At 39.5% G+C, this 25,148-nt stretch overlaps 1 protein-coding gene across 1 annotated transcript in view; it reads right to left on the bottom strand.

Moving 5' to 3' along the window:
* Positions 1-25,148, bottom strand: part of LOC127573569 (transcription factor Dp-1-like) — a 48,812-nt gene that overhangs the window by 17,774 nt on the left and 5,890 nt on the right. The window contains 5 exon segments of the mRNA XM_052021922.1: positions 3,395-3,476; positions 3,478-3,558; positions 9,943-10,064; positions 12,318-12,418; positions 14,980-15,046. Coding sequence (XP_051877882.1) covers positions 3,395-3,476; positions 3,478-3,558; positions 9,943-10,064; positions 12,318-12,418; positions 14,980-15,046 — 453 coding nt within the window.

Below are 25,148 nucleotides of genomic sequence, written 5' to 3'. Positions count from 1 at the left end.
GAACATACACATTGACGTAATATTATTAATGCTGTTACTCATTGATAAGTGTAAAGTTATAAATCAGTCTTTTAAAATTCAGACAAATTTTTCATTATACAAGTTTAAATTAATTAAATAAAATAGAAGTATCAAGAATTTTTATTCTTGACCCAAGGAAATATTTGCTTCATGTCCTGGTTGGTTAAGCAGTAGACAACAAGTTAGATGGTGGTACACACTCAAAGTGTTCTATAAGGATCTGCTTCAACTATTAATGAATCAAATAACAGAATGATGAACTATATTTCCAATGTTTGCCAGTAAAACCGATTGATGGCACAGCAAGTTATGAAAATGGTTGGCAACATAAATTACAAAAAACTGATAGTTAACTGAATGGTCAAAACTATAATGTATGGATTTTCAACACAGGCATGTGTGGGATCATTTGATTTGGACAGAAAAGGGTTGATCCAATTGATAGGTTTTTTCAATAATGAAAATCAAGAACAATGAAGGTCCAGAGAGATTAAGAGAACCATGTATGCCGGTTACCACAATGTACTGGTCTGGGTAGAAAATATGATTAAAAGGGTAACAGAATGCTATTCTCTATATTGAGAGAGCTGGAAGATAAGAGGAGAACATTTTGCTGCTACTATACAAAGACCTGGTTCAACAGTATCTAGAATACAGCAGATAGCTCTAACCATTACAAAGATAGTTGTAATAGTTTTAGATGGCGTGCAGCATAGATTCAAATGGTACCCAGGATTCTAAGAGTTAAACAATAAATTCTTTGTTTTTTTCAGGATCTGGGCATCACTAACTAAGGCCAGCATTTATTGCCTCAAGAGGAATTCCTCCCACCCCCCCACCGTAAATTTTATCAAACATATGTAAAAAAATACATTAAGGTGCAATTTGAGCATCTTGATTTTTAGGACTTGAATAGATGAGACTGTCTATAACAAAGACAACATTAAAACATTACTTTGTCAAGGTCATTAAGGCAGGTGGCCACAATCTTGCTGAATAAGGAGATGAATAACTTATTCCTCTTCCTATACTATGCAACTTGATTAACGTTATTACTCAAAATTAATTCTATTTCATTGGTTAACAAACAACTCTCCTCTCCAGCACCCCCCCCCCCCCCCCCCCCCCCCCCCCCCGAAATAAACTGGGAATTTATACATAATTCAGACATCTTTTTTCCAGTAGAAGTAAATGCAGCAAAAGTAAACTAAATTAAAAACTGTAAAACACCCAAACACAAATGTCTGGGCCAGTGTGACCACCAAGAAGAGGAGAAAGATTCCACCATGCAATATACCTTTGTAATTCATTTCTCAATTGCACACACTTAATTTGTGTTCCCTTGCAGAGGGCTCTCTTCCAGCCACGACATTGTGGACTGCATATTGTTGCCAACAATCTCACCCTGTTCAGTAGGAAGAAAAATTAAGAGTGGGTTGAGAAGGAACAAGACAGTTCGCTCATTTTCTTCCCATTCCCAACCCACAGGAGAAGCACCTTGCTTCCCAGTTATTTAACAATCAGCACAAACTGATAAAACACATCCGGCTGAGAGAATTCAAGATAGAAAGGTTTTAATTTAAAGCTGTCATCTATTGGGTTGGGATTTGCTTGCCTCTTGAAAGACACTGCCAGGAGTTTCACAAGCAGACATAAAATTGCTGTAACTGATGGAATGTTCTAGTAAAAAGGTAAACTGCACACAAAGTGAATGCTCAGTTACTAAAAAGATTGATTCAGAGTCCAGGAAATGTCAGTACCATCCACCTCCCACTTATTCATTTCTATTGTCATTGTGCCTTTACCACCATTACAGCTGAAACCACAGTCCAAACTTGCCAATGCCACCAATCGAAAGATAGAATGTCCTGGTTATTGCACTCTCCACAATCATCCTTCACCATTTCAGTGTACAGTATTCACAATGTTGCCAATTTCCCTCACCCATCCCCAGTGTATTCACAAATGTCCAGTCCGTGCTTTGAACATGGCAGCATACTGCTCACTATCCTAGGTTTGTATGTCGATGATGGACACCAATGTCATACACCCTTTTAAACTAGCTATGTAAATAGTTTTGATGGAATGGACTTCATGCAGCAATGCAGCTTTTTCCAATTTGTACATAATTCCTCAAACAGACATCTGTTGATATACAGACCATTCCTACTTTGTTTATAAATATTCCTTCATTTTGCAGAAGCGCCTTGTGTAATCTGAGTCCAGTAAGAAGTTCATATAATTGTAGAAAATTTGTAACAGAGACAGCCATTCTGCCAATCTTGTCTGTGCTGATTGATAAAAGCCATCAATCTTATCTCACCTTCCAGCATTTCATCCCTGGCCCTTTAAATCTTTAAATGCACATCCAGGCACTACTTCTTAAAAAAGTGAGCGTTTCTCCTCTACCACACTTTCAAGTAACGATTTTCAGATTCTTATTACATTCTGGGTGGAAAAAAATTTGTCACCTCAACTTTTACATCCACACTATCTGATTTTTGGCCCTTCAGCTAAGGGAAGAGGTCATTTCCATTTAGTTTAAGCCCCTAATAATTTTATGCACCTCCCCTCAGCCTCAGATGAAAATCTCCCCTCAGCCTCCTCTATTCCAAAGAAAACCACCCCAATTTCAGGCTACTCAATCTTTCCACTTAGCTAAACAGTTCCTGCCCTGATAACATCCTCAAATCTCCTCAGTACCCTCTCTGTGACAGTCATAACTTTCCTGTAATGTAGTGACTAGAGAGACAATACTCAAGTTACAGCTTGACAAATGTTATATACAATTATAGCATAAACTCTCTGCTCTTGTTGAGTACCTATTATTCCCACCTCTCCAGGAGATTGTTACAACAAAAGCAGTGAACCTAAACTCAAACATTTATGAATTGTCACTTCTGTGTTCCATTTCACATTTGTACTCACAACTTGATATCAAAAAGTGACCAAATTTAGTTTAATGCACACCTTTACAGATGCAATGTACTCTCGACTCGTCCAGAGAATGTACTCCCACTCTTCAGTACAAAGGCAACCACGCTTATGATGTACTAGCTAGTTGACTCAAGTCAGGTGTCAGAAGTAAAAATAAAATCCTTCTATCTCTCGTTACCTTTCCCTCTCAGATTAACAAAATACATGTTTAAGCAGAACATTCAGATATTCTTCATGTTGCAGTTACAGAAGGTTTTTATTGGGTATAAACATTTTTATTAACTCTCCTGGTCATTGTAGGACTATCAGTGGCATACAAATATAAACTTGATTAAAACCAATTTCCTCCATCTAGATATGTGAAAAGTTATTTTGCATGATTTATGTTAACAAATGCAAGCAAATTTTAATCTGCTAAACTTCAGTTATGCCTTACTTCATCAGAGCCCGATTCCTGGTTGTTGGTATTACTGAATTCTGCCACCAGCTCATCTGCTACTTCATTGTAGGTAGTTGTCCTTTCTGCTGCACTTTTCGCAAACCTTCATTGAGAAATGCCGTAATCCTTTGCCATTCTTTTCACCCTTTTTGTTCCTTTTACTGAAAAGTAAACAAAATTTCAAAAGGTTTCCTCCTTTAATCGTGCAACAGGTCTGCTAAATTTCTTCTAAGTTACAAAATATATTGATGATAACTTGCATTATTTAACATTGTAATAGAGTTTGCAAAAGGGACCAAAGAAGTTGGTCATCCCAATATTTAGTTTCTGCTGAGCCAGGATATTGAACCAACAAGTGCAACAAATCAGATTACAGCTGGATCAAGATGTTTTCAATATTTCTCAAACCTGATAGAAAATACAAACAGAAAATCCTGGAAATACTCCGGTCAGGCCACATTAAGTCTTCAACCTGATGCACCCTGACCTGAGCATTTCCAGCATTTTGTTTGTATATTAGATTTCCAGCATTTGCCTTTTTTTTGATTTTCATCTCAAACCTGATGTTTTTCTGACGATGCTGCTGGGGCATAGCATGTAGATGAGAAAGAGAAAGCAACAGAGGCTAGATATTGAGACAACAGATAATTCTACAGGAACAGAAAGAAAATCACTGGTAGACAATACTCAGGCTATGAATGGTTAGTCAGGAGCAGAACCTGGCTAGGCCTGTTCACCCAGTTGCCAATGGTTGAAGTGCCGTGGAAAAGGACGAGGATGGTATTATCACAACCTGTTAACAGGTTGAAAGGCCGAACTGGTCTATATCCTGGTGGTGGCACAGGGCTACAATATGTAAAAAAAATTCTCTAGCTTGAAAGAATGCGCTATTTAAAAATAAACCCCATTATCATCAATAACATGTATTTGAAAGTTAGCTAAAGAATATCAATAAAATATCTAATCTTTTCTGCAAATTCCAGTTTCTAAAATACATTGACCTTCAGTGAAATTGATTGAAAATTGCTAGAACTTTACTCCAAAATTTTTATTTAGTTGCTCAAATATTCATAACAATTCTTAGAAATGGGAGAAAAAGACAGTTATCAGGAGTGACTAAAGATTCCTCCATTATTTCATGGGTCTTGCTAGACTTCTGGAAGAACATCTAATTTCTAGATCTAACCAAAGGAAGACCACATTTTGTAATGTGCTGATGAGCTAGCAGATGGCCAAAGCAGAATTAAATTAACAAAGCCAACCAAGAAATCTTTTCATTCACTCTTCTAAAAAGGGTACCACAGACTATTTTTTAATTACATTCAGTTAGCTCACTAAGGCTTCCTCAACAATACCTCTCAAACCTACAAAATTTAACTACCCTGTAGGATGAGGGCAGTAGACATGGGATTGCTTCCTAAACAACTGAAGTCTTGTGGTAAAGATACAATCACTACTGTGTTGAAATTTCTAGGAATCTGCCATTGTGACGATGAAGGATGACATGCATTTCCAAGTCAGAATCCTGTGCTATTTGCAGGTAATGTCAATCATTTACGTAGTAGTAATAACTGCAGGTTTAGTAGGTGTTGTTGAATAAGCTTCAGTGAACAGTTGCAGTGCATTATCTAGGTGGTACACAGCCATACTGCAGGAGGGAATGAATACATGAGGGTGGACAGAATGACAATGGCATCCACCATTAAGGACCTTCACCACCTAGGACATGTCCTCTACACGTTACTGCCAGAGGGGTGCTACAGGAGCCTGAAGACCCACAGTCAACATTTCAGAAACAGCTTCTTCCCCTCCGCCATCAGATTTCTGAACGGTCCATAAACGCTACCTCGTTATTCCTCTCTGGCATTATTTATTTTTGTAACTTATAGAACACTTTACATCTTGGACTGTACTGCTGCCACAAAACAACAAACTTCACAACATACGTCAGCGATAATAAACCTGATTCTGAAATGTTCTGTTTTGCAATAGATAGCACAGAACTTCCTGCGTGTTGCTGGAGCTGCACTGATGCAGACAGGTGGAAAGAAGACCACACTATCCTGGAGAAGGTCTTGGGGGAGTCAGGAAGGTCACTTAAAGCTGGATGACCTGATCCCATGGCAGTAATTAAAGAGAGTGTCTGAGCGAGTGAGTGTCTGAACGAGTGAGTGTGGGAGAGAAGGGTGCTTAAATTCTCTTGAAGATGATCGCTGCCTAATAGAGTTAGTTGCTGCTTATTAGCACAAACCAAATTGCTGCCCAAATCTTGGTGCACGCAGGACAAACTGCTTCAACAACCGAGAAGTTCTGATTTGTACAATGAATATTGTGGAATCATCAGCAAACATTTAACTTTCAGTCTAATATCAAAGGGCAGATCGTCAACTATTTCCAACAGGAGGTTAACCATGCAACCCCTAATATTCAGAGATCATCATCAACAAGCTCCCGTCAACATCCTAGTGTCACCACTGACCAGAAACTCAGCTAGACCAACCACATAAATACTGTGATTACGAGAGCAAATCACAGACCAAATTTTGCGTTATAATTGACTTGCCTGCCGACTTCCCTTCATTCACAAGGCACAAAGCAGATTTTGAAGAAATATTCTGCACTTGGCTAGATGTGTGCAGCAGCAACATTGAAAGCTTGACATCGTCCTGGAGAGCATCCTGGCTGCTTGTCACCCCAACTACTACCTTAAACATTAATTTCCTTCACCATGGGTGGATTGTAGTGCATAGCAGCCATCTGCAAGATACACCCAATTCACTACGGCTATTTCTGAAACCTCTGGCATGTAGGGACATAGGTGGCAGGCACTGGGAACACCACTATGACACAATCCTGACTCAGAAACATCTTCAAGTCACACAGTATGGGAACTGGTCCATTGGCCCAACTCACCAATGCCAATTAAGTTAACTTCCTGAGCTGGTCCCATTTACCGGCATTTGGCCCATATCCCTCTAAACTTTTCCTATCCATGAACCTGTCTAAATGACTTTTAAATCTTGTAATTGTACTCACTTTTACTACTTCCTCTGGAAGCTCATTCCATATACCCACCACATCCTGTGTGGAAAAACTTGCCCCTTATGTACCCTTTAAATCTTTCCTCACCTTAAAATGATGCCATCTAATTTTCGACTCCCCTGCCCTGGGGAGAAAACTGACCGTTCACCTTATCTGTGCCCCTCAATTTTCTAAACCTCTAAGAATCATCCCTTGGCCACTTTTACTCCAGAGAAAACAGTCCCAGCCTATCCAGTCTTTCCTTGTAACTCAAGACCTCCACTCCTGGCAACATTTTTGTGAAAATGAACACAATATTCCAGGTGTGGTCTCACCATCGTTTTACACAGTTGTAACATGAAATCCCAACTCTTGTACTCACTGCACTGTCCAAATGAAGGCAAACATGCCATACACCTTCACTACTTCATCTAGCTGTGTTGCACTTTCCGGGAACGATGTACTCATACCCCTAGGATTCTTTGTTCTTCAACACGTTCTAGGATCTTGCCAGTCATTGTGCATGTTCTGCCCTGGTTTAACTTCCCAAAATGCATCACTTCATACTTGGAGTTAAATTCCACCTGCCATTCTTTTGCCTAATTTCCCCAGTTGATCTACATCCTGTTGTAACCTTAGACAACCTTCTTCACTGTCTACCACAGCACCAACTTTGGTATCATCAGCAAACTCACTAGACATGTCACCTACATTCTCATGCAGATTGTTAATATACATGACAAACAACTGGGGGCCCAGCACCAATCCCTGCGACAGACACAGAAATCCAGTGAAAAACAACCCTTCATTACCTTACCACCAAGCCAATTTTGTATTCAATTAGCTAGCTCACTCTGGATCCCATCTTCTGGACCAGCCTACCATGCAGGAACTTGTCAAAAGTCCTATAATAGTCCACGTAGACACCATCTACCACTCTGCCCTCATCAATCCGCATGGGCACCTCTTCAAATAAAAACTTACATTTCTGAGACACAAATTCCCACGCACAAAGCCACGTTGACTATTGCTAATTAGTCCTTGCCTTTCCAATCCGATTGTCTCTCAGAATCTCTTCCAGTAACTTTCCCACCACTGACATGAGGCTTACTGACCTGTAATTTCCTGGCTTTCCGTGCAGCCCTTCTTAAATAAAGGCAAAACATTAGCCACCTTCTAGTCTTCCAGTACCTCACCTAAGGAAGATACAAAAATTTCTGCCAGGGCCACTGCAATTTCTTCCCTTGCTTCCCACAACATCCTACAATACACTTGGTCAGGCCCCAGAGACTTATCTACCTTTATGCACCTCAAGACCACCAACACCACCTCTTTTGAAATATCGATGTTTCAGGACATTACTGTCCTCTTCCCTGAATTCCCTAGCTTCCATGACTTTCTCTACAGGAAACAGACAAGAAGCATTGATTTAAGATCTCACCCATCTCCCGTGGCTCCACACGTAATGACCACACTGATCCTAAAGGGGACCTATTCTCTCCCTGGTTACCCCTTTGCTCTTAATATACTTATAGGATCTCTTAGGATTCTCCTTTACCTTATTTGCCAAGGATATCTCATTCCCTTTTTGCTCTCCTGATTTCCTTCTCAAGTGTACTCCCTTATACTCAAGAGATTCGGTTGATCCAATATGCAACCTTCTTTTTCCTGACCAGAACTTTGATATCCCTCATCAGCTAAAGTTCCCCAATCCTGCCAGTCTTGCCCTTCACTAACAAACAGTTGGCCCCAAATCCCCCCATCTCACTTTTAAAAGCCTCACAATTTTGCCTGATGTCCCTTTACCTGATAACAGCCTCTCCTAATCAATCTTTGCAAATTCCTGTCTAATTCTATCAAAAGTAGCCTCACCCTAGTTTAGGACTTCAACTTATGGACTTATTTTAAAACTAATAGAATAATGGTCACTGGTCCCAAAGTGCTCCGCCACCAACACTTCAGTCATTTGTCCTGCCTTATTTCTCGAGGAGGTTGAGGGTTGTCGCCTCTCTAAAAGGGCCATCTACATATTGCTTAAGAAAACTTGCCTGGACATACTTAAATTTTGCCCCATCCAATAATCCCTTAGCACTATGGCAGTTAGTTACTTCAAGAATCATCAAACCTGCAGCTATGAGCAATGTGGGATTACCTTCACTGCAGTGACTATACTGTAAGGACTGCAGTGATCAAAGGTGGCATCTCACCACCATCCTGAAGGGAAAATTAGGGACGCTCAATAAATGCTTGCCTTTCCACATCTTATTAAACAAAAAAAATTGAATAGAACTAAAGATACTGATAAAATCTGCATTGATTTTAAGAGCAACATTTAAAGTCAATAATTTCAGGGCACTATCAATGGTGCAGTTTTTTGAAGCAAAGATCACCACAGATTCAGTACCTGCATGAATGAATACCAAGAACAAATCACAAACCAGAGGGAGAAAAGACTACTGCACATCCACAACCTAATGTTTTAAATTTAGGAGAACTACAATCTGCATATGTGTTGGTCAAGGAAACAAAAGTTGTGCATTTGTATAGCAGGTTTCATGACCTCAGAATTTCACAAAGCATTCAAAGGCATGTGTGAGCTCTATTAAATGCTACACAATCCTGCAAAGAGAAATTAAACCATCTTAACAATGTACCACTCCACACAAAAAAAATCATGATTTTTTTCCCTTTCAACATCAAACACCCACCCCCTCCAAAATCAGCTCCAGTTTACCTGTTATATCATTCTCCCAACAGCTGTGTGAGCTTACATGTTTCTAAATCACTGAATATTGTGCTGTAACCATCTGCAGTGCACAGTGCAAATGCTTCCTGACAATGCTTTCTCCAGGTTTTGGTTTCTGTGGGACAGATGACCCTTCAGTGGGTGCAGTCTAGGATCTGGAACTCACTTTGAAAGGCTCATTTTGTCAATCATAGTCATGCTACACTCTGATGTGATTGAATAAGGATTATGGTTATACACAGACAGAACGTCGAAAAATATTGTGCACTTTGAAAGATAATTATGATATAAAGATAATTAAGATGCTGGAAGGAATGACACTGTTTGGTCCACCTTCACGAAAGTGCACAACTTGTTTGAACACTGCATTTTGGCTCCAAGTTGCTCACCATAAAGTCTGATTATTTGCCTCAATCAAAAATTAGGATATGTAACATGAACCAAGGAATAAGTTGGTTAAGTACTCTTCCTATGACACTTAATGCACCCGAGTGCTGGTACTTAATTAGGCAAAATGTGCATAAGCAAATTTGATACAAGAATAACTACTTTAAAAGTCTTTAAACAACTTGCTTCTTAACAAACAAAATCTTGATGTATTTAAAAAAAATGGCATTTTGACCCGCACAAAATTTCACAAACTATATTTCAATGCAGAAGTGAACTTCAAACTCATGCAAAAGACATCAATTTTTATATAGTTCAATTTACATTATGGTACAAAATATACTTAAATTCCCTCCTTGAAATAAAAACTGAAGAATTTTATTTTCATTACCCTGTACTCCACGGAGAAGAGTCCGATGTCTCACCCTGAGTTAACATGTGTACATTAGGACCATGGGGGCTTCCCACTAAGAGAGTAGGTGTTGTTGGTGTCCGTTGAGGTGTACTAATTATCTAAATAGGAAGTGGAAAAAAACCACAGTAAATTGTTGAAATGCACTGGACAAATTGTATAGCTATAACCTGGACTTTTCAAACAGAATTCTGGCAACTGCACCTCAAAGTACAAGTCAATCAATCTGTTATATTAAAGTTAAAGTTGTAGTAAATTGTATTTTCACCATAGAATTAAACATAATGTACTTCAATTATTCTCTAAGAACCATGTGTTAGCTAGGATTCCCCATTAGCAAGTTAAGTACAGTGTTAAGGTGCATGCCATAGCTTTACATCATTGTTTAAGTATTGCATTATAGTCTTCTGGCTGGTTATCATTATTCAAGTATTCAGATATACAATTGCACAGCACATTATAAATGAAACATGCTGTGTCACAGTGCCAAGTTTAGGTTTATGCCCAATTTTCTCATGTGTCAGAAGGCAGAGAAGAGAGCATTTGAGGCATAGAGCATTACAAACTCAAGTTGGATAAATATTTGATACGGGGAAGATAAATGGTCATGGAAAGAAACAGGGCAGGACAATTGATTTTTATTGCTCTAAAAGTAGCTGGAAAAGGCAAAACCAAACAGTCCCCTTTAATGCAAAATTCTGTACTGTTAAAGGATGCAAATTCCCTTTACACTCATCCCATAATAGGGTACTGTATATACTATTCTTCCTTCCAAGGTTCTACCTACATGCACCTACTTGTGGTGATCTTTTTTCTTTCATTCTTAATTTAGTTTACTTGCATTATCTCAATTTCCTCCAAGGTCCTTGCCAATGCTGATCCAAAGCTAGACACCAGGAGCCACATGACTGCAATATATGTAACTCTCAAGAAGGAACCAGCTGGTCAATATTTCTTTAGAATTAAATAAATGCTACTGCTTTGTTTTGGATGGAATTAAAGCATTAAACAAATCAATACCGCACCCAAATACACACCATCCCACCCCTGCCTAACCTAACACCGCAGCTTCATCTCCCGGCCTAAAACCTGCACATCTTCTGCAAATGCTAATTCTCAGCTGGAATACAGTTTAATTATAAAAATCAGTAGATGTAAGTGAAGACATTGAATGCTGATAGCTCGCATGGAGCAGTGTGGAAGTGAAGGGTGAGAATAGTACATTCAAAGAGCAGAGAAGCTGATACCTAAGCTTAATGGACATATACAACAAAATTATGGAACAAGCCAAAAGGTGAACAAGTAAAAACATGGGGAATTGAGTCTGAATGTCAACAAAGTCAAGTGGGCGCGCATGGTAGCGTAGCGGTTAGCGCTACACTATTACAGTGCCAGTGATCAGGGTTCGATTCCTGTCGCTGTCTGTAAGGAGTTTGTACATTCTCCTGTGTCTGCGTGGGTTTCCTCCGGTTTCCTCCCACATTCTAAAAGGCGTACGGGTAGGTCAATTTGGGTTTAAAATGGGCGGCGCGGACTCGTTGGGCTGGAAGGGCCTGTTACCACGCTGTAAATAAAATTAAAAAAATAGAACTATGATCCATATCACCTCATACTCCCCTGACTCAATAATACAAAGTAAACCAAAGAATGCTCAGCTGAAAACAAAACATTAGAGATCTGATTAGGCCACTAGTTTTTGGTTGATAAAATCCTAGAATACTCCAGACTTATGCCTTGTACCCAACTAAATCCTGGTATTGACAATGGAGAACCTGGGGTCTTCATGAAAAGGATAACGAGGAAAGACAAAATCATAAGATATATAGGAATAAACTCAATGTCCTACTTTATGGAGCTCTTCAACAATGGTACAATGGGAATGTTCAGACTGACAAAAAGCAAACTTAAGGCATGTTATCAGAAGTGTATGAAACATCAATAATTGTAAAAGATTTCCGAAAACAGAAGGGCAAAAACGTGCAACCATTTAGAAGTCAGTTAGATGCAGTTAGGGCCACACAAGGCAGTTGTCAAAATGGTCTGAATGTTCTCTCCCCCCCAATTCCTATTAATTATGCAAGATTGTCCTCATTAACAACAGGATTCACTGAACAACAAATCAGCTACTTACCCTCTCATGCATTTATGCCTATCAAAATAAGGAATCAGGCTCAGCTATAAGATCAGTCTTATCACGGCTAATCACTGACCTAACCCAATATCAAATTGGCCTTCTTGGGGAGGGTATCAGAGAGCAACCAACACTCACACAACCTTCAAAAGTGTGGAAAATGGGAAAGAAATATTATCAGCCTGCAACAATCAACATTGGTGTCCAAAAGCAGCATCCTTACCATGTGAGGAGCGTTACTAACATTTGATAGCCCCAATGTTTTTGGCAAAATTTGTTTCCCTGGGGTGGTGAGATGCGAAGATGCTACTGTCACTAATGCAACTGTAAAGAGAAAAAGAGAGGTTGCAAGCACCAGTACCATCTTCTGTTATTCATATTATCAGTTAAAACATTTGATAGTTCAAGTTCCAGCATCTGTACACTTGGCAATTACACTAAAAGGAATCTAGTTAGCCCCACAAGATGCAAACAATTTTACCAGTCAGTTACAACCAAAATGCACTATTTAAACTTGTTTGTGCAGCAGTTTCAAGACTTTCTTGAAAGTGGATATCAAGATTTTCCAAAACTATTCTAATAAAAATAATATGAAAATTTAATGAGTCTATCTTTTTTGTTTAAAATGATGAAAGCCAATAGCCTTAACACCCTTAACATGATACTTGTTAAAAACAGGATGACCTTGATTTTGATCTAAATGGTCATTCCTGGGCTCCTGTCAAAAAAAACCTGTTTTACTTGCTGAGCAATTTCTATTTTCCAACAGCATTAGGCACTTAGAACCAACTTCAGTAAACTTTTCATATAATCTATGAACAAATGGACAAATCTCTGTGTACAGCCATAAAGACTTGAGGATGAAACACTGGTTCCTTTTATGTTGAACTGGAGAATTTAATCAAGGGCATTTCATCTCACACTTATAAAGAAGGCGGGTAAAAATGTTAGCAAAAGTTCTTGTGCAATAGCTAATAAATCCTTTTGGAAAGCAGAAAATTTACATCTCAAGGGAGAACATAATAGGGCTCACTAGTAATATCCTTCTGAGCCAACTAGTATGCCAAAATTGGTTGTGTAGGACCACTTCAAAACTTGTCATATTTGCACATTATTTATAGGCCTTCCGGTATCTATGAAATCTATTGTGGATTGGAATAAAAACGTAAGTCAAACAAGATTCTTTTGTAAGGAAGAGAATGTTGCTTAATGGAACTTGATTTATAAATACTGCTAACATGCACATAAAAAATATAGTTTCACAAAAGGAATGGTTACTCATTTATTGTTTTGTTTGTGCTTATTTATACAATTGAAAATTCTAAACATGGTTGAATTTTTTGTTTTGATATAGTTAAGAAACTAACAGTCCCTTCAATGAACAAATACACTATCACATCATCCACTAAAGCCCAACTGACATTAATTTTCAACTTGGGATACTGTTACGGACTCAGTGAAAGTCCCTTTAAGATAGAGAGTGTGTGTATGTGTGTGTGGGGCGTGCTTACGTCAATAGAAGATAAAGGACGTAATGACGTTGTTGAAGAAGTCAGAAGAAGAAGAGAGAGAGAGAAGGGAGAGAGACACCAGCCTGCTTGTTTTCTCTATCGATGGATGAGAAACAATAACTGTGTTTGCCACTGAAACCCATGTATGGAAGTTGGAAGTAATCCGGTGGAGTTCACTTTGTTGCTGACCTGTAGAAGGAAACAGGTATTTGTGTGTGGACGACCACGGTTCGGATGCTTTTCGGGGTGAGGAAGTCACTACCGAGTAAACACTGAAGTGTCGTTTGGGTTCCATCATGGAACATTTGGATTTCGTATGTACTCTCTCTATGTTTTTCTACATCTACATCTTATCTTCAGACAACGGTGGTTGTTGAAGAAGCCCTTGCTCATGTTTCACCTTATGGCTTGCGGAACTGAACTTTAAGAACCATTCCGGAACTGGGAGTTTTGGACTTTGTCACACACACACACGAAGAGTTTAGTTTTGGGGTTAACGTTCAAGGTTTAACATTTTTGAATTCTAACATACTAACATTTTTACTTTTATTTTACGTATTATCATAAGTAGTGATTAATAAAATAGTTTTTAACACTAAATCATGCTCAGTGTGTTTCTTTTGTTGCTGGTTCGTGACAATACATTTGGAGACAGCTGAACTGTTCATGTAGATTGCTTATATTCACATAAACAAGGGACATTACCTTCCTGATATAGCAAACATCAGGAACAAGCATATATATGCAAGAGAAATTTCACATCCAGCCACATATGTTATAGCCATCAACATATCAGTCTGCCAAGTCAGAGCTAGGAACTTTTACACTAAATAATTTGTACAATATGGTACATTATTATACCAATAAACTGCATCACAAATTGATTGGGCATGGTTTAGACAAAAGAGAGCTCCAATTCTCAGTCATGTTACTGTATAAATACCAAGCAGCAGACAAGAATGGAAGAGAATATCATGCCAGGCCATACTTGCACATTTCGCAATGATTGGTTTCAGAGTACAATTGGCAGTCTGACACAGGGTTATCTGCTTACTGAAGGGAAAATGAGAAAATGCCAACTTGACATTAAAAATTTTAATTTATGCTCTAACACCCCAGCCTAACCAGTCATTATTCAAGTAACTTACTCTGAAAGTCCTCAATATGTTTATCCTACTTTCACGCCACCATTTAAGTTCAAAATTGAGTAAATTTTTCAGAACAATTGCAAACAGAAACTCATACAATCCTACCATCCCATCATGAGGGAATTGAGTGACCACTCTCCTAGCCACATCCCTGGTATTAAAAAGAGAAACAGATCGGGTATTAAAGTATGGAAAACTAAAAATAAATATAATGAATGATACTTACTTTTTGCTGGGCTAACATTCTGATCTGTAAAAACTTTGATCTCGCCATTAGTTTCTATTACCCCAATCTATGAAAAAGAACACACAGGTACTATAAATACCAATTTAACTTGAGTCTGCTTTAACGCGCAGATAAATGCACTTGAGCAATTAATTTTGGCACAATTTATTTTTCTATCCTTCCACAAATCTTAATTTCCAAAGAAACAGAACAAGCAATTTCTAGATTTCTACAAAATCAGCTTCATAAATAGCCAACAGCAATCAAAATTATACTCCAATTCATTCCTTCAACCCTGAATTGAGAAATGTAGCCAGTTTTCCTAGCAACATTGCCATAATCAGAAACTTAGAAACAACCAGTATTAACCCAGGTAATACCACAAAATTGAACCAACACCATTGCACTCTGGAAGTGTGTGTCCATATATATTGCTCAGTGTGACAAGATGCAAACATTTTTACAGCAATATGTCCCTGAAAAGTAGAGTTCAGCAAAAACCAAGATATCAGTTAGCTATAGATGGGACAGCTTTGCAATACTTATGTGGCAATTCAGATAAGAAGTGCACTTCCTCATAAATACTGCAACTCAACAGAAATTCTCCCTAGTTAATTTAATCTTCAAAGCAAAGATTTTGGACCAATAACTTTCATTTATTTAGTATCCTTAAAAAGTCCCAAGGTACTTCACAGAAGCTATGTACCAGATAAACAAAAGCTTGGTCAAAGAAATGGTAATAAGTGAACTGCTTAAAAGAAGAAGTAATGGTTCAGGAAGGGAAGTTCAGAGCTTAAGCAGCTAAAAGCACAGTCACTAATGGTGTAGGCAATGCCAGACCTAGAGTCAAATGTTGGTCAGAAAACACAGGGATGAATTGGACAGTGCACCTTAGGACATGGATAGCAGAGTTTTGGTGATCTCAAATTTAAGAGTAGAATAATAGATGCTGGTCAGAAAGTATTAGAACAGTTAATCAAGAACTAATAAATGCACGGATAATTGTTTCAGGAACAGATGACCTGAGGTAGGCTTGTAATTGGGTGATGTCACAGATGGAAATAAGCAGCATTACTGAAGGTGGAGATGTGGCAGGAAGCTTATCTTGGGGGTCAAATATGTCATCAGACTGTAAGCTGTTTCATTCAAACTTAGATGATTGCCAGGGTCAGAGAAAGAATGAATGTACAGGAAACTGTGGCTGGGTTTGAAGATAAGGTGTGGTGTTTGATATAAAGATGGAGAAAATATCTGATCATCTGTTATGGATGCTGGACAAGCAATCCGACAAGTTAGTGACAGAGGTGGGAGTGGGAGAAGCAGTTGCAAGGTAAAATTGAGTTATAAACATGTGAAGCTGATTGCTCTGCAGTTGTTCAGTAACCTTCCTTATCCTGATTATATAAAATTTAACACAAGAATATTAAAAAAAATAGGAGTAGGAGTAAACTAACTGGCCCATCAAGACCACTCCACCATTCAATAAGATCATGGCTCAACTGGCTGTGGACTCAGCTCCACCTACCCGCCTGTTCCCCATAACCCTCAATTCCCCTACTATGCAAAAATCTAACTGTGTCTTAAATATATTTAATGAGGTAGCATCTACTGCTTCCTTGGGCAGAGAATTCCACAGATTACTCTGAGAAAAGCAGTTCCTCATCTCCATCCTAAATCTACTCCCCCGAATCTTGAGGCTATGTCCCCTAGTTCTAGTCTCACCTACCCATGGAAACAACTTTCCTGCCTCTAACTTATCTATCCCTTTCATAATTTTATGCACTTCTATAAAATCCCTTCTCATTCTTCTGAATTACAGCAAGTATAGTCCCAGGCAACTCAATCTCTCCTCAAAGGCTAACCCCCTCATCTCTGGAATCAACCTGGTGAACCTCTGCACTGCCTCCAAAGCCAGTATATCTTTTCTCATGTAAGGAGACCAGAACTGCACACAGTACTCCAGGTGCAACTTCACCAGTACCCTGTCCAGTTGCAGCATAACCTCCCTGCTCCCTGGAGGTTAACTAATCCTCTATCCATGCTAATAGATTACCCCAAATCCATACATCCTTATCTTATTGATCAGTCTTTTAGGCTGCCCTTATTGAATGCCTTTTGGAAATCTAAGTATACAACATCCACCTGTTCCCCTCTATTCACTGCGCTCATTATATCCTCAAACAACTCCAGTAAGTTTGTCAAACAGGACTTGCCCTTCCTGAATCCATGCCATGTCTTCCTAATGGAACCACTTCTATCCAGATGTCTCACTATTTCTTCCTTAATGATAGCTTTAAGCATTTTCCCGACTACAGATATCAAGTTAACTCTCCTATAGTTACCTGCCTTTTGCCTACATCCTTCAGTGGCGTGATATTCATTGCCTTCCAATCTGCCGGGACCTGCCCAGAGGCCAGAGAACTTTAGTAAATTATGACTTTACTAACATGCCTCTATAATAGCTTCCACCATTTCTTTCAGTACCCTGGAATGCATTCCATCAGGACCAGGGGACTTGCCTACCTTTAGGTCCACCAGTTTACTCAACACTATCTCTTTAGTGACAGCAATTGTATATAGGTCCTAACCTCCATAACATCTCTTTGGCATGTTAGACGTGTCCTCCACCATGAAGACAGACACAAAATAGTTGTTCAAAGCCACTGCCATTTCTGCAGTACCCAATATCAATTCCCCCTTCTTGTCTTCCAAGGGGCCAACATTCACTTTTTGCTTTATACAATTATAAAAGCTTTTACCATCTGTTTCTAGATTATGAAAGAATACATCTTCTAGCACAAAATACATCATCCCTTTCCTTATTGCTTGCTTAGTGGTTTTGTTGCTTTTTAAAGTTTTCCCAACCTTCCAGTTTCCCCACTACTCTTGGCAACTTTGTATGCATGAGCTTTTAGTTTTGATGCCTTTCTTAGTTATCCAAGGCTGACTCTCCCCACCCTTACCGTCCTTGCTTTTAACTGGAATATACTTTTGTTGAGCATTATGAAAAATCTCTTTGAAAGTCTTCCACTGTTCCTCAACTGTCCCACCATATAGCCTTGGTTCCCAGTCTACACTAGCTAACTCCTCCCTCATCCCATTGTAGTCTCTCTTGTTTAGGCAGAAAACACTGGTTTTAGATCAAACTATTGCACCCATTTGTATGAGAAATACAATCAGATGCTCCCTGGCCTACTGAGCATTTCCAACAGTTTCTGTTTTTGTTTCAGATTTCCAGCATCTGCAGGTTTATTTTTTATATTTTGATCATGTATAGCTAACTTGACTGAGATCTCTGATGAAGTAATAAAGAGATGAGGGTTGTATGGTTGACACAGACTTTCAAGAGGCTCTATGTCAACAGTGCTATAAAAGATAAGCACCGCATAATAGAAATGATACAGAGCTAAATAGAGCAGGAAAAAAAGCTTACGACTGATGCCATTTTGTTAACACACGAGAACTAAGCTGATTACAGAAAGGTCAAAGGAAAAATAAAAAAAGGAAGCAGCCAAAAGAGGACATGAGAAGAGACTAGTAACAAACATACAAAAGGAATCCAAAAATAATCTGCAGAGTTGTGAGCAGGTAAAGAATTGCAAGAGGTGGGGCCAATCAGGAACCAAAAAAGTTTACTTATGGAGGCAGAGAGCATAACTGAGGTACGAAATGGGTACCTTACATCAGTCTTCACCAAGGAAGATGGTGCTGGAATCTCAGCAAAGGCTGACATAGTTGGGATTCTGGATAGGCAAAAAATTTATAGAAGTACTAGAAAGCCAAGCTACACTTACAATAAATGACTTCGTCCAAACTGGGATGCATTCTACTGAAATCAGTATGGGGTACACCAATATAGTGAGATCAGTGTGGGGTATACCAATATGCTTGGGCATCTTGAGATCAAGATGGAGGTGGTATTGGGTTCTCTTGAAGAGCATTAAGGGGGTAGGTCCCTGGGGCCTGATGGGATTTGTCCCAGGTTATTGACAGAGGCAGGACAGGAGATTGCTGGGGCCCTGATGAAGATCTTTGTATCCTCTCTACCCACAGGCGAGGTCCTGGAGGACTGGAGAGTAGCCAATGTTGTTCCTTTAAGAGAAATTGAGATAATCTGGGGAATTATAGGCTGGTGAGCCTCACGTCAGTGGTAGGGAAGATATTGGAGAAGATTCTTAGGGATAGGATTTACATATATTTTGAAAACCATGGGTTAATTAGGGACAGTCAGCATGGCTTTTTGAGAGGCAGGTAATGTCTTACAAACTTGATTGAATGTTGAGGATGTGACAAAGGTGATTGATGAGGGTAGGGCAGTAGATGTAGTCTACATGGACTTTAGTAAGGCATTTGACAAGGTCCCTCATGGTAAACTGATCCAGATTAAGATGCACGATCCACAGTGATGTGGTAGTTTTGATTCAGAATTGGTTTGCCCATAGAATACAGAGGGTAGTGGTGGAATGGTGTTATTATGGCTGGAGGTCTGTGACCAGTGCTGTTTTGCAGGGATCAGTTCTGGGACCTCTTGTTTGTGAAATATAAAAAAATGACTTGGATGAAAGTGTAGATGGGTAGATTAGTACATTTGCAGACAACAAAAATCGGTTGAGTTGTGGACAGTGAAGGTTGTCAAAGGATACACCAGGATATAGACCAGTAACAGATATGGGTGCAGAATGGCAGATGAAGCTTAATCCGGGTAAATGTGAGGTGCTGCACTTTGGAAAGTCAAATGTAAGAGGAAAGGATTAGCAGGACCCTTAACAGCATTGATTTACAGAGGGATCTTTGGATCCAAGTCCAGTTCTCTGAAAGTGGCAACACAAGTAGAGTGGTAAAAAAGGCATATGGCATGCTTGCCTTCACCAGTCAGGGCATGAGTATAAGAATCAAGATGTTATGTTGCAACTCTCTAAAACTTTGGTTAGGCCACACTTGGAGTACTGTCTGCAGTTCTGGTCGCCCCATTACGAAAAGGATGTGGAAGCTTTGGAGAGGGTACATAAGAGGTTTACCAGGATGTTGCCCGAATTAGAGGGTATTAGCTATAAAGGAGAGGTTGGACAGACTTGGGATTGTTTTCTCTCCAGTATTGGAGGCTGAAGGGAGACCTGATAGAAGGTTATAAAATGATGAGAGGTATAGATAGGGTAGACAGTCAGAGTCTTCTTCCCAGGGTACGAATGTCAAATAATAGAAGGCACAGCTTTAAGGTGAGAGGGGCAAAGTTAAAGGAAATGTGTAGAGCAAATTTTTTCTTTATATACACAGAGCAGTAGGTGTTGGGAATACGCTAACAGGGGCGGTAGTGGAAGCAGATAGGATAGTGCTGTTTAAGAGGCTTTTAGGTAGGCAAGTGAAGATGCAGAGCATGGAGGGATATGGATCATGCGCAGGCAGAAGGGATTAGATTAATTTGGTATTATGTTTGGCACAGACATCATGGGCCAAAGGACCTGTTCCTGTGCTGTATTGTTCAATGTTATTGATGGAAGGGAGCAAACTGAAAGAGCTACTTTCCTATGTTCAGAAGTTGTGGTGAGGCAATCCCTGGAATTCTCTACTCTAGAGTTGTGAAGGCCAACTTATTAGAAATACATGAAGTGTGGGTAGACACATTTTTAAAAGATCAGAGGGTTGAGGGCCATGGAGGTTTGGCACAGAGGAGGAGTTGAAGTCAGAGTACATATTACAATACAGCACAGGAACAGGCCCTGTGGCCTACCATGTCTGTGCCAACCATGATGACAATTTAAACTAATCCCACTTGCCTGGTCTCCATCCCTTCATCCCCTGCCTGTTCATGTGCCTATCTAAATGCCTCTTAAATGTTGCCATCATATCTGTTACCACCACCTCCCCTGGAAGTGCATTCCAGGCATCTACCACTCTGTGTAAACAACTTGGTTCACAAATCTCTTAAACTTTCCCCCTCCTACCTTAAATCCATGTCCTCTAGTATTTGACATTTCCACCATGGGAAGATCAGCAATGACCATATTGAATGGCGGGCAGATTTGAGGGGCAGGTGGCCTACTCCTGCAGCAACTTTCTTGTATTAGAACCAGAGTAAAACAGTACTAAAACAGGTCCTTCAGCCCAACTGATCCATGCCAACCAAGATTACATCTAAGCTCGTCCCATTTGGTTGCGTTTGGCCCAAGTCCCTCTAACATTTCCTATCTACGTACCTATACAAGTACCTTTTAAATGTTGTTAATGTACCTGCCTCAACCACATCCTCAAGCAGCTCATTCCATGGACTGACCAGCCTCTGGGTGAAATAGTTGCTTCTCACGTTTCTAGTAAATGTCTCCCTTCTCACCTTAAACCTATGCCCTCTAGTTCTTTCATTCCCCAACCCTGCTCAACCTTTCTCCATAACTCAGTCCCTCGAGTCCCAGCAACATTCTTGTAAATCTCCTCTGCACTCTTTCCAGCTTAATGGCATCTTTCCTATAGCAGGGTGACCAAAACTGAACACAATATTCCAAAAGCAGCTTCACCAACATCTTGTACAACTGCAACATAACATACTAACTTCTATAGTCAATGCCCTGACTGATGAAGGCCAGTGTGGTAACTTTCCATAGCAGCCTACCACACAATCTTAAAGGCCTTTACCGAAGTCCATATAGACCAAGTCTACTGTCCTACCCTCAACGACCTTCTTGGTTACTTCTTCAAAAATCTCAATCAAATTCACGAGACATGATCTCCCACAAAGCTGTGCTATCTATCCCTAATCAACCCATCTTCCCAAATGCTTGTACATCTTATTTCTCCAAATCCCCTCTAGGTAAGTTACCTACTACAGATGTTAGGCTTACTGGTTAATAGTTTTTCTTTGCAGCCCTTCTTAAATAAAGGCACAACATTAGCCACCCTCCAGTCTTCCAGCACTTCACTCATCACTAATGATGATGCATACATCTCTGCTGTAATTTCTTCTCTAGCTTCCCAGAGTCAGCTTGAATATACCTGATCAGGCCCTAGAGATTTATATTTCATACACTTTTAAGACATCCAGTACCTCCTCTGCTCTAATGTGGACTATCCCCAAGACATCCCCATTAACTATCTCAAGGTCTGAAGTCTTCATGTCCTTATCCATGGTAAAAACAGAGGAGAAATACTCATCGAGGACCTCGCCCATCTCTTGTGGGTCCACACAAAGATGTTAACTTTGCCCTCTTCTCTCTCTAGTTATCCTCTTCCCTTAATCTCTGCCAAAGCTACCTCATGCGTCCTTTTTGCCCTTCTGATTTCCTTGAGCATACTCCTGCAGCCCCTATACACCCCTTGGGATTAGCTTTGCACTTCACTCTAACAGGAACATGCAGATCTTGCTCTCAATATCTCACTTGCCAGACATCCCTTTGCCTACAAACAACTACTCCAATCAACTTTTACAAGTTCCTGTCTAATACCATCAAAATTTGCCTTGCCCCAATTTAGAACTTTAACTTGTGGACCAGATCTGTTCCCTTTCATAATTAATTTAAAACTAATAGAACTATGGTCACTGGTCCCAAATTGCTCCCCCCACTGACACCTCAGCCACTTGTTCTGCCCTATTACCCAAGAGTAGGTTGAGCTTTGCCCTCTCCCTAATAGGGCCTTCTATATATTGCTTGAGGGAACTTTCCTGAAATCACTTTAAGCTCCACCTCATCTAACCCCTTAGCACTATGGCAGTCCCAGTCTATATTGGGGAAGTTAAACATCACCTACAATGACAACTCTATTATTCTTGCAATTTTCTTCAATCACCCTGCATTTGTTTCTCTAATTCCCATTGACTATTAGGGGGCCTATAGCACAATCCCAACAAGGTGACTGCCCTCTCCATCCATAAAGTCTTATTGGACGATCCCTCAGTAACTTCATCATGGACTACTGCCGTGACATTCTCCTTAATCAGAAATGCAAATCCCCCTCTTCTCTTTCCTCCACCTCCATCCCACCTATAGCACCTGTACCTTGGAACATTTAGCTGCCAGTCCTATCCTCTTATCCATGTTTCTGTAATGGCTATAATATCCCAGTCCAACATAGCTACCCTATTCTTGTGTCAAGGGCAATTAAAAACAGTTCTCTAGTGCAGAGGAATCTGGGTGACCTGGTGCACGATGCAAAAAAAGGCTGGCATGCAAGTGATTAGAAAAACTAACAGTGTTATCATTTATTGCCAGGGGAATTGAAAACAAAAGTATGGAGGTTATGCTTATATAGGGTACTGGTGTTTCCACATCTAGAACATCTTGTACAGTACTGGTCACCTTATTAAAGAGGTAAATGCAAGGCATGTAGTTCAGAGATGTTTTAGGTAGGCTGTCTAATGAGCCAAATTTTCTCAGAGTTGCTTGCAAGCCTTTGAACTCTTCTTCAAAGAGCAAAGGAAACAGTTTTAAAATTCTTTTTTTTAAGGCAATGCACTGCCAAGAATTAGGCAGAGGGAGGTTTAATTGCACTGTTTAAAAGGGAAATGGAGAAGTTTTTAAAAAGGAAAGAACATGCAGGCCTAAGTGAGAGGGCAGAAAGTGGGACCAGTTAGATGGCCCTAGTTTAATGCTAGTATGGCTGAAATCTCTTCTGTGTTGTAACAATTACTTGACTTGAAAATATATTGCCATCCCTTCATCATCACTGGATATAAATCCTGGAACTCCCTACCCAATAGTGTTATGGGTGTACTTATCCAGAAGGACTGCAGTGGTTCAAGGATATGGTGATTAACCTTCAATGGCAATTAGGGAGAGGCAATAAAAGGTGGACTTGTCTGCAACACTTACATCAGTAAGAGAATAAAAAGTCCTCAGTCAAAATAGTTATCTATCATTTCAGTTCTTAATAGTTTGAAAACTGATGACCCCATAACTTTCTCAGTCCAAGAGAATGCAATCCTGATTTGTGTAATCCATGTAGAAAAACCCCCAAGATCTTTCTACTGTTTATAAATCCAAAGTGGATGACTTTACTTTTGCCTTCGAGGTTCAAATGCCAGAATTTTGCCCATTTGATGATTAATAAACACCTTTGTAATTTAGTATTTTCATCCACACTGTTTACAAAGTTGTTTGTGTGCTTTTTGTATCTATTTTCTTTTATTTTAAACTTTCCATTTTCTTTTTAATTAGCTATAGTTTTTTTTGTGGCATGTAGAAACTCTTAGGATTATAGACTGGTTCGACACTGATCTACCACTGAAAATAAGAGCATAAGACTTGGGCCCTGAAGGCTGCCCCACCATTCAATATGATCACAACTGATCTGCCTCAGGCCTCAGTTCCCCATGGCTTTCATTTCAACCTTTCAAAAGTGTATCTACTTTAAATATCTCCAATGATCTAGCCTCTGTAACCCTCCAGGATAGAGAATTCCAGAGATTAATTGGCAGAAGAAATTCTGATACATCTGTTTTATCTTCTATGTCCCCTCATTCAAGACTTTCCCACTAGTGCAAACATCTCAACAACTACCCCGTCATGCCACCTGAGGATCTTGTTTCAATACGATCACCCCTCATTCTTCTAAACTCCAAAGAACACAGTTGCGATTTCTTTAGTTGTTCGAGGCTGAATAACCCTCATATCCCAGGAATTGGTAGAGTGAACTTCTTCTGAACTGTCTCCAATGCTGGTCTATCTTTTCTTAAATAAGGGGACCAAAGTTGTACACAGTACTCCAGGTGCAGCCTCACCAACACCCTGTACAATTGTAACAATACTTCTGCTGTTTCCAAACTCCAACACCTTTGACACATTGTACCACTGTTTTACTAGAATAAATGATCATTGCTTTACAAGTGTAAATGATCAATTTTATCACATGAAAGTTAGCCTAATTCAAATTTATAATCACAATTTCACCTTAAGACTACTAAACTAAATTAATCAATGATGCTATAAAACATTTTTCTTATTAAAAAAATGCACTTTTAGGCTGTTACCCAAGTCTGAGTCTTTACTAGATCTAGGACATATAGTTGCATAAAACCATCTTTGTATACACAGCAAAAATTCAATATATTTCAAGCAGGTGCTGGTGTGCTTATCCCAATCTATAGAAAGATTAAAGACAGCCATTACAGCCATCTAATTTCTGCATGTATCCATTCTGCCACTTTACAGCCACTACCAGTGAGCACAAGCAAATCCCCCCAC

The sequence above is a fragment of the Pristis pectinata genome, chromosome 8 (genome assembly GCF_009764475.1).
Source record: "Pristis pectinata isolate sPriPec2 chromosome 8, sPriPec2.1.pri, whole genome shotgun sequence".
In the NCBI taxonomy this organism is placed as follows: domain Eukaryota; kingdom Metazoa; phylum Chordata; class Chondrichthyes; order Rhinopristiformes; family Pristidae; genus Pristis; species Pristis pectinata.
The sequence above is the reverse complement of the archived record's forward strand: the minus strand, read 5'-3'. Positions and strand labels throughout refer to the sequence as shown.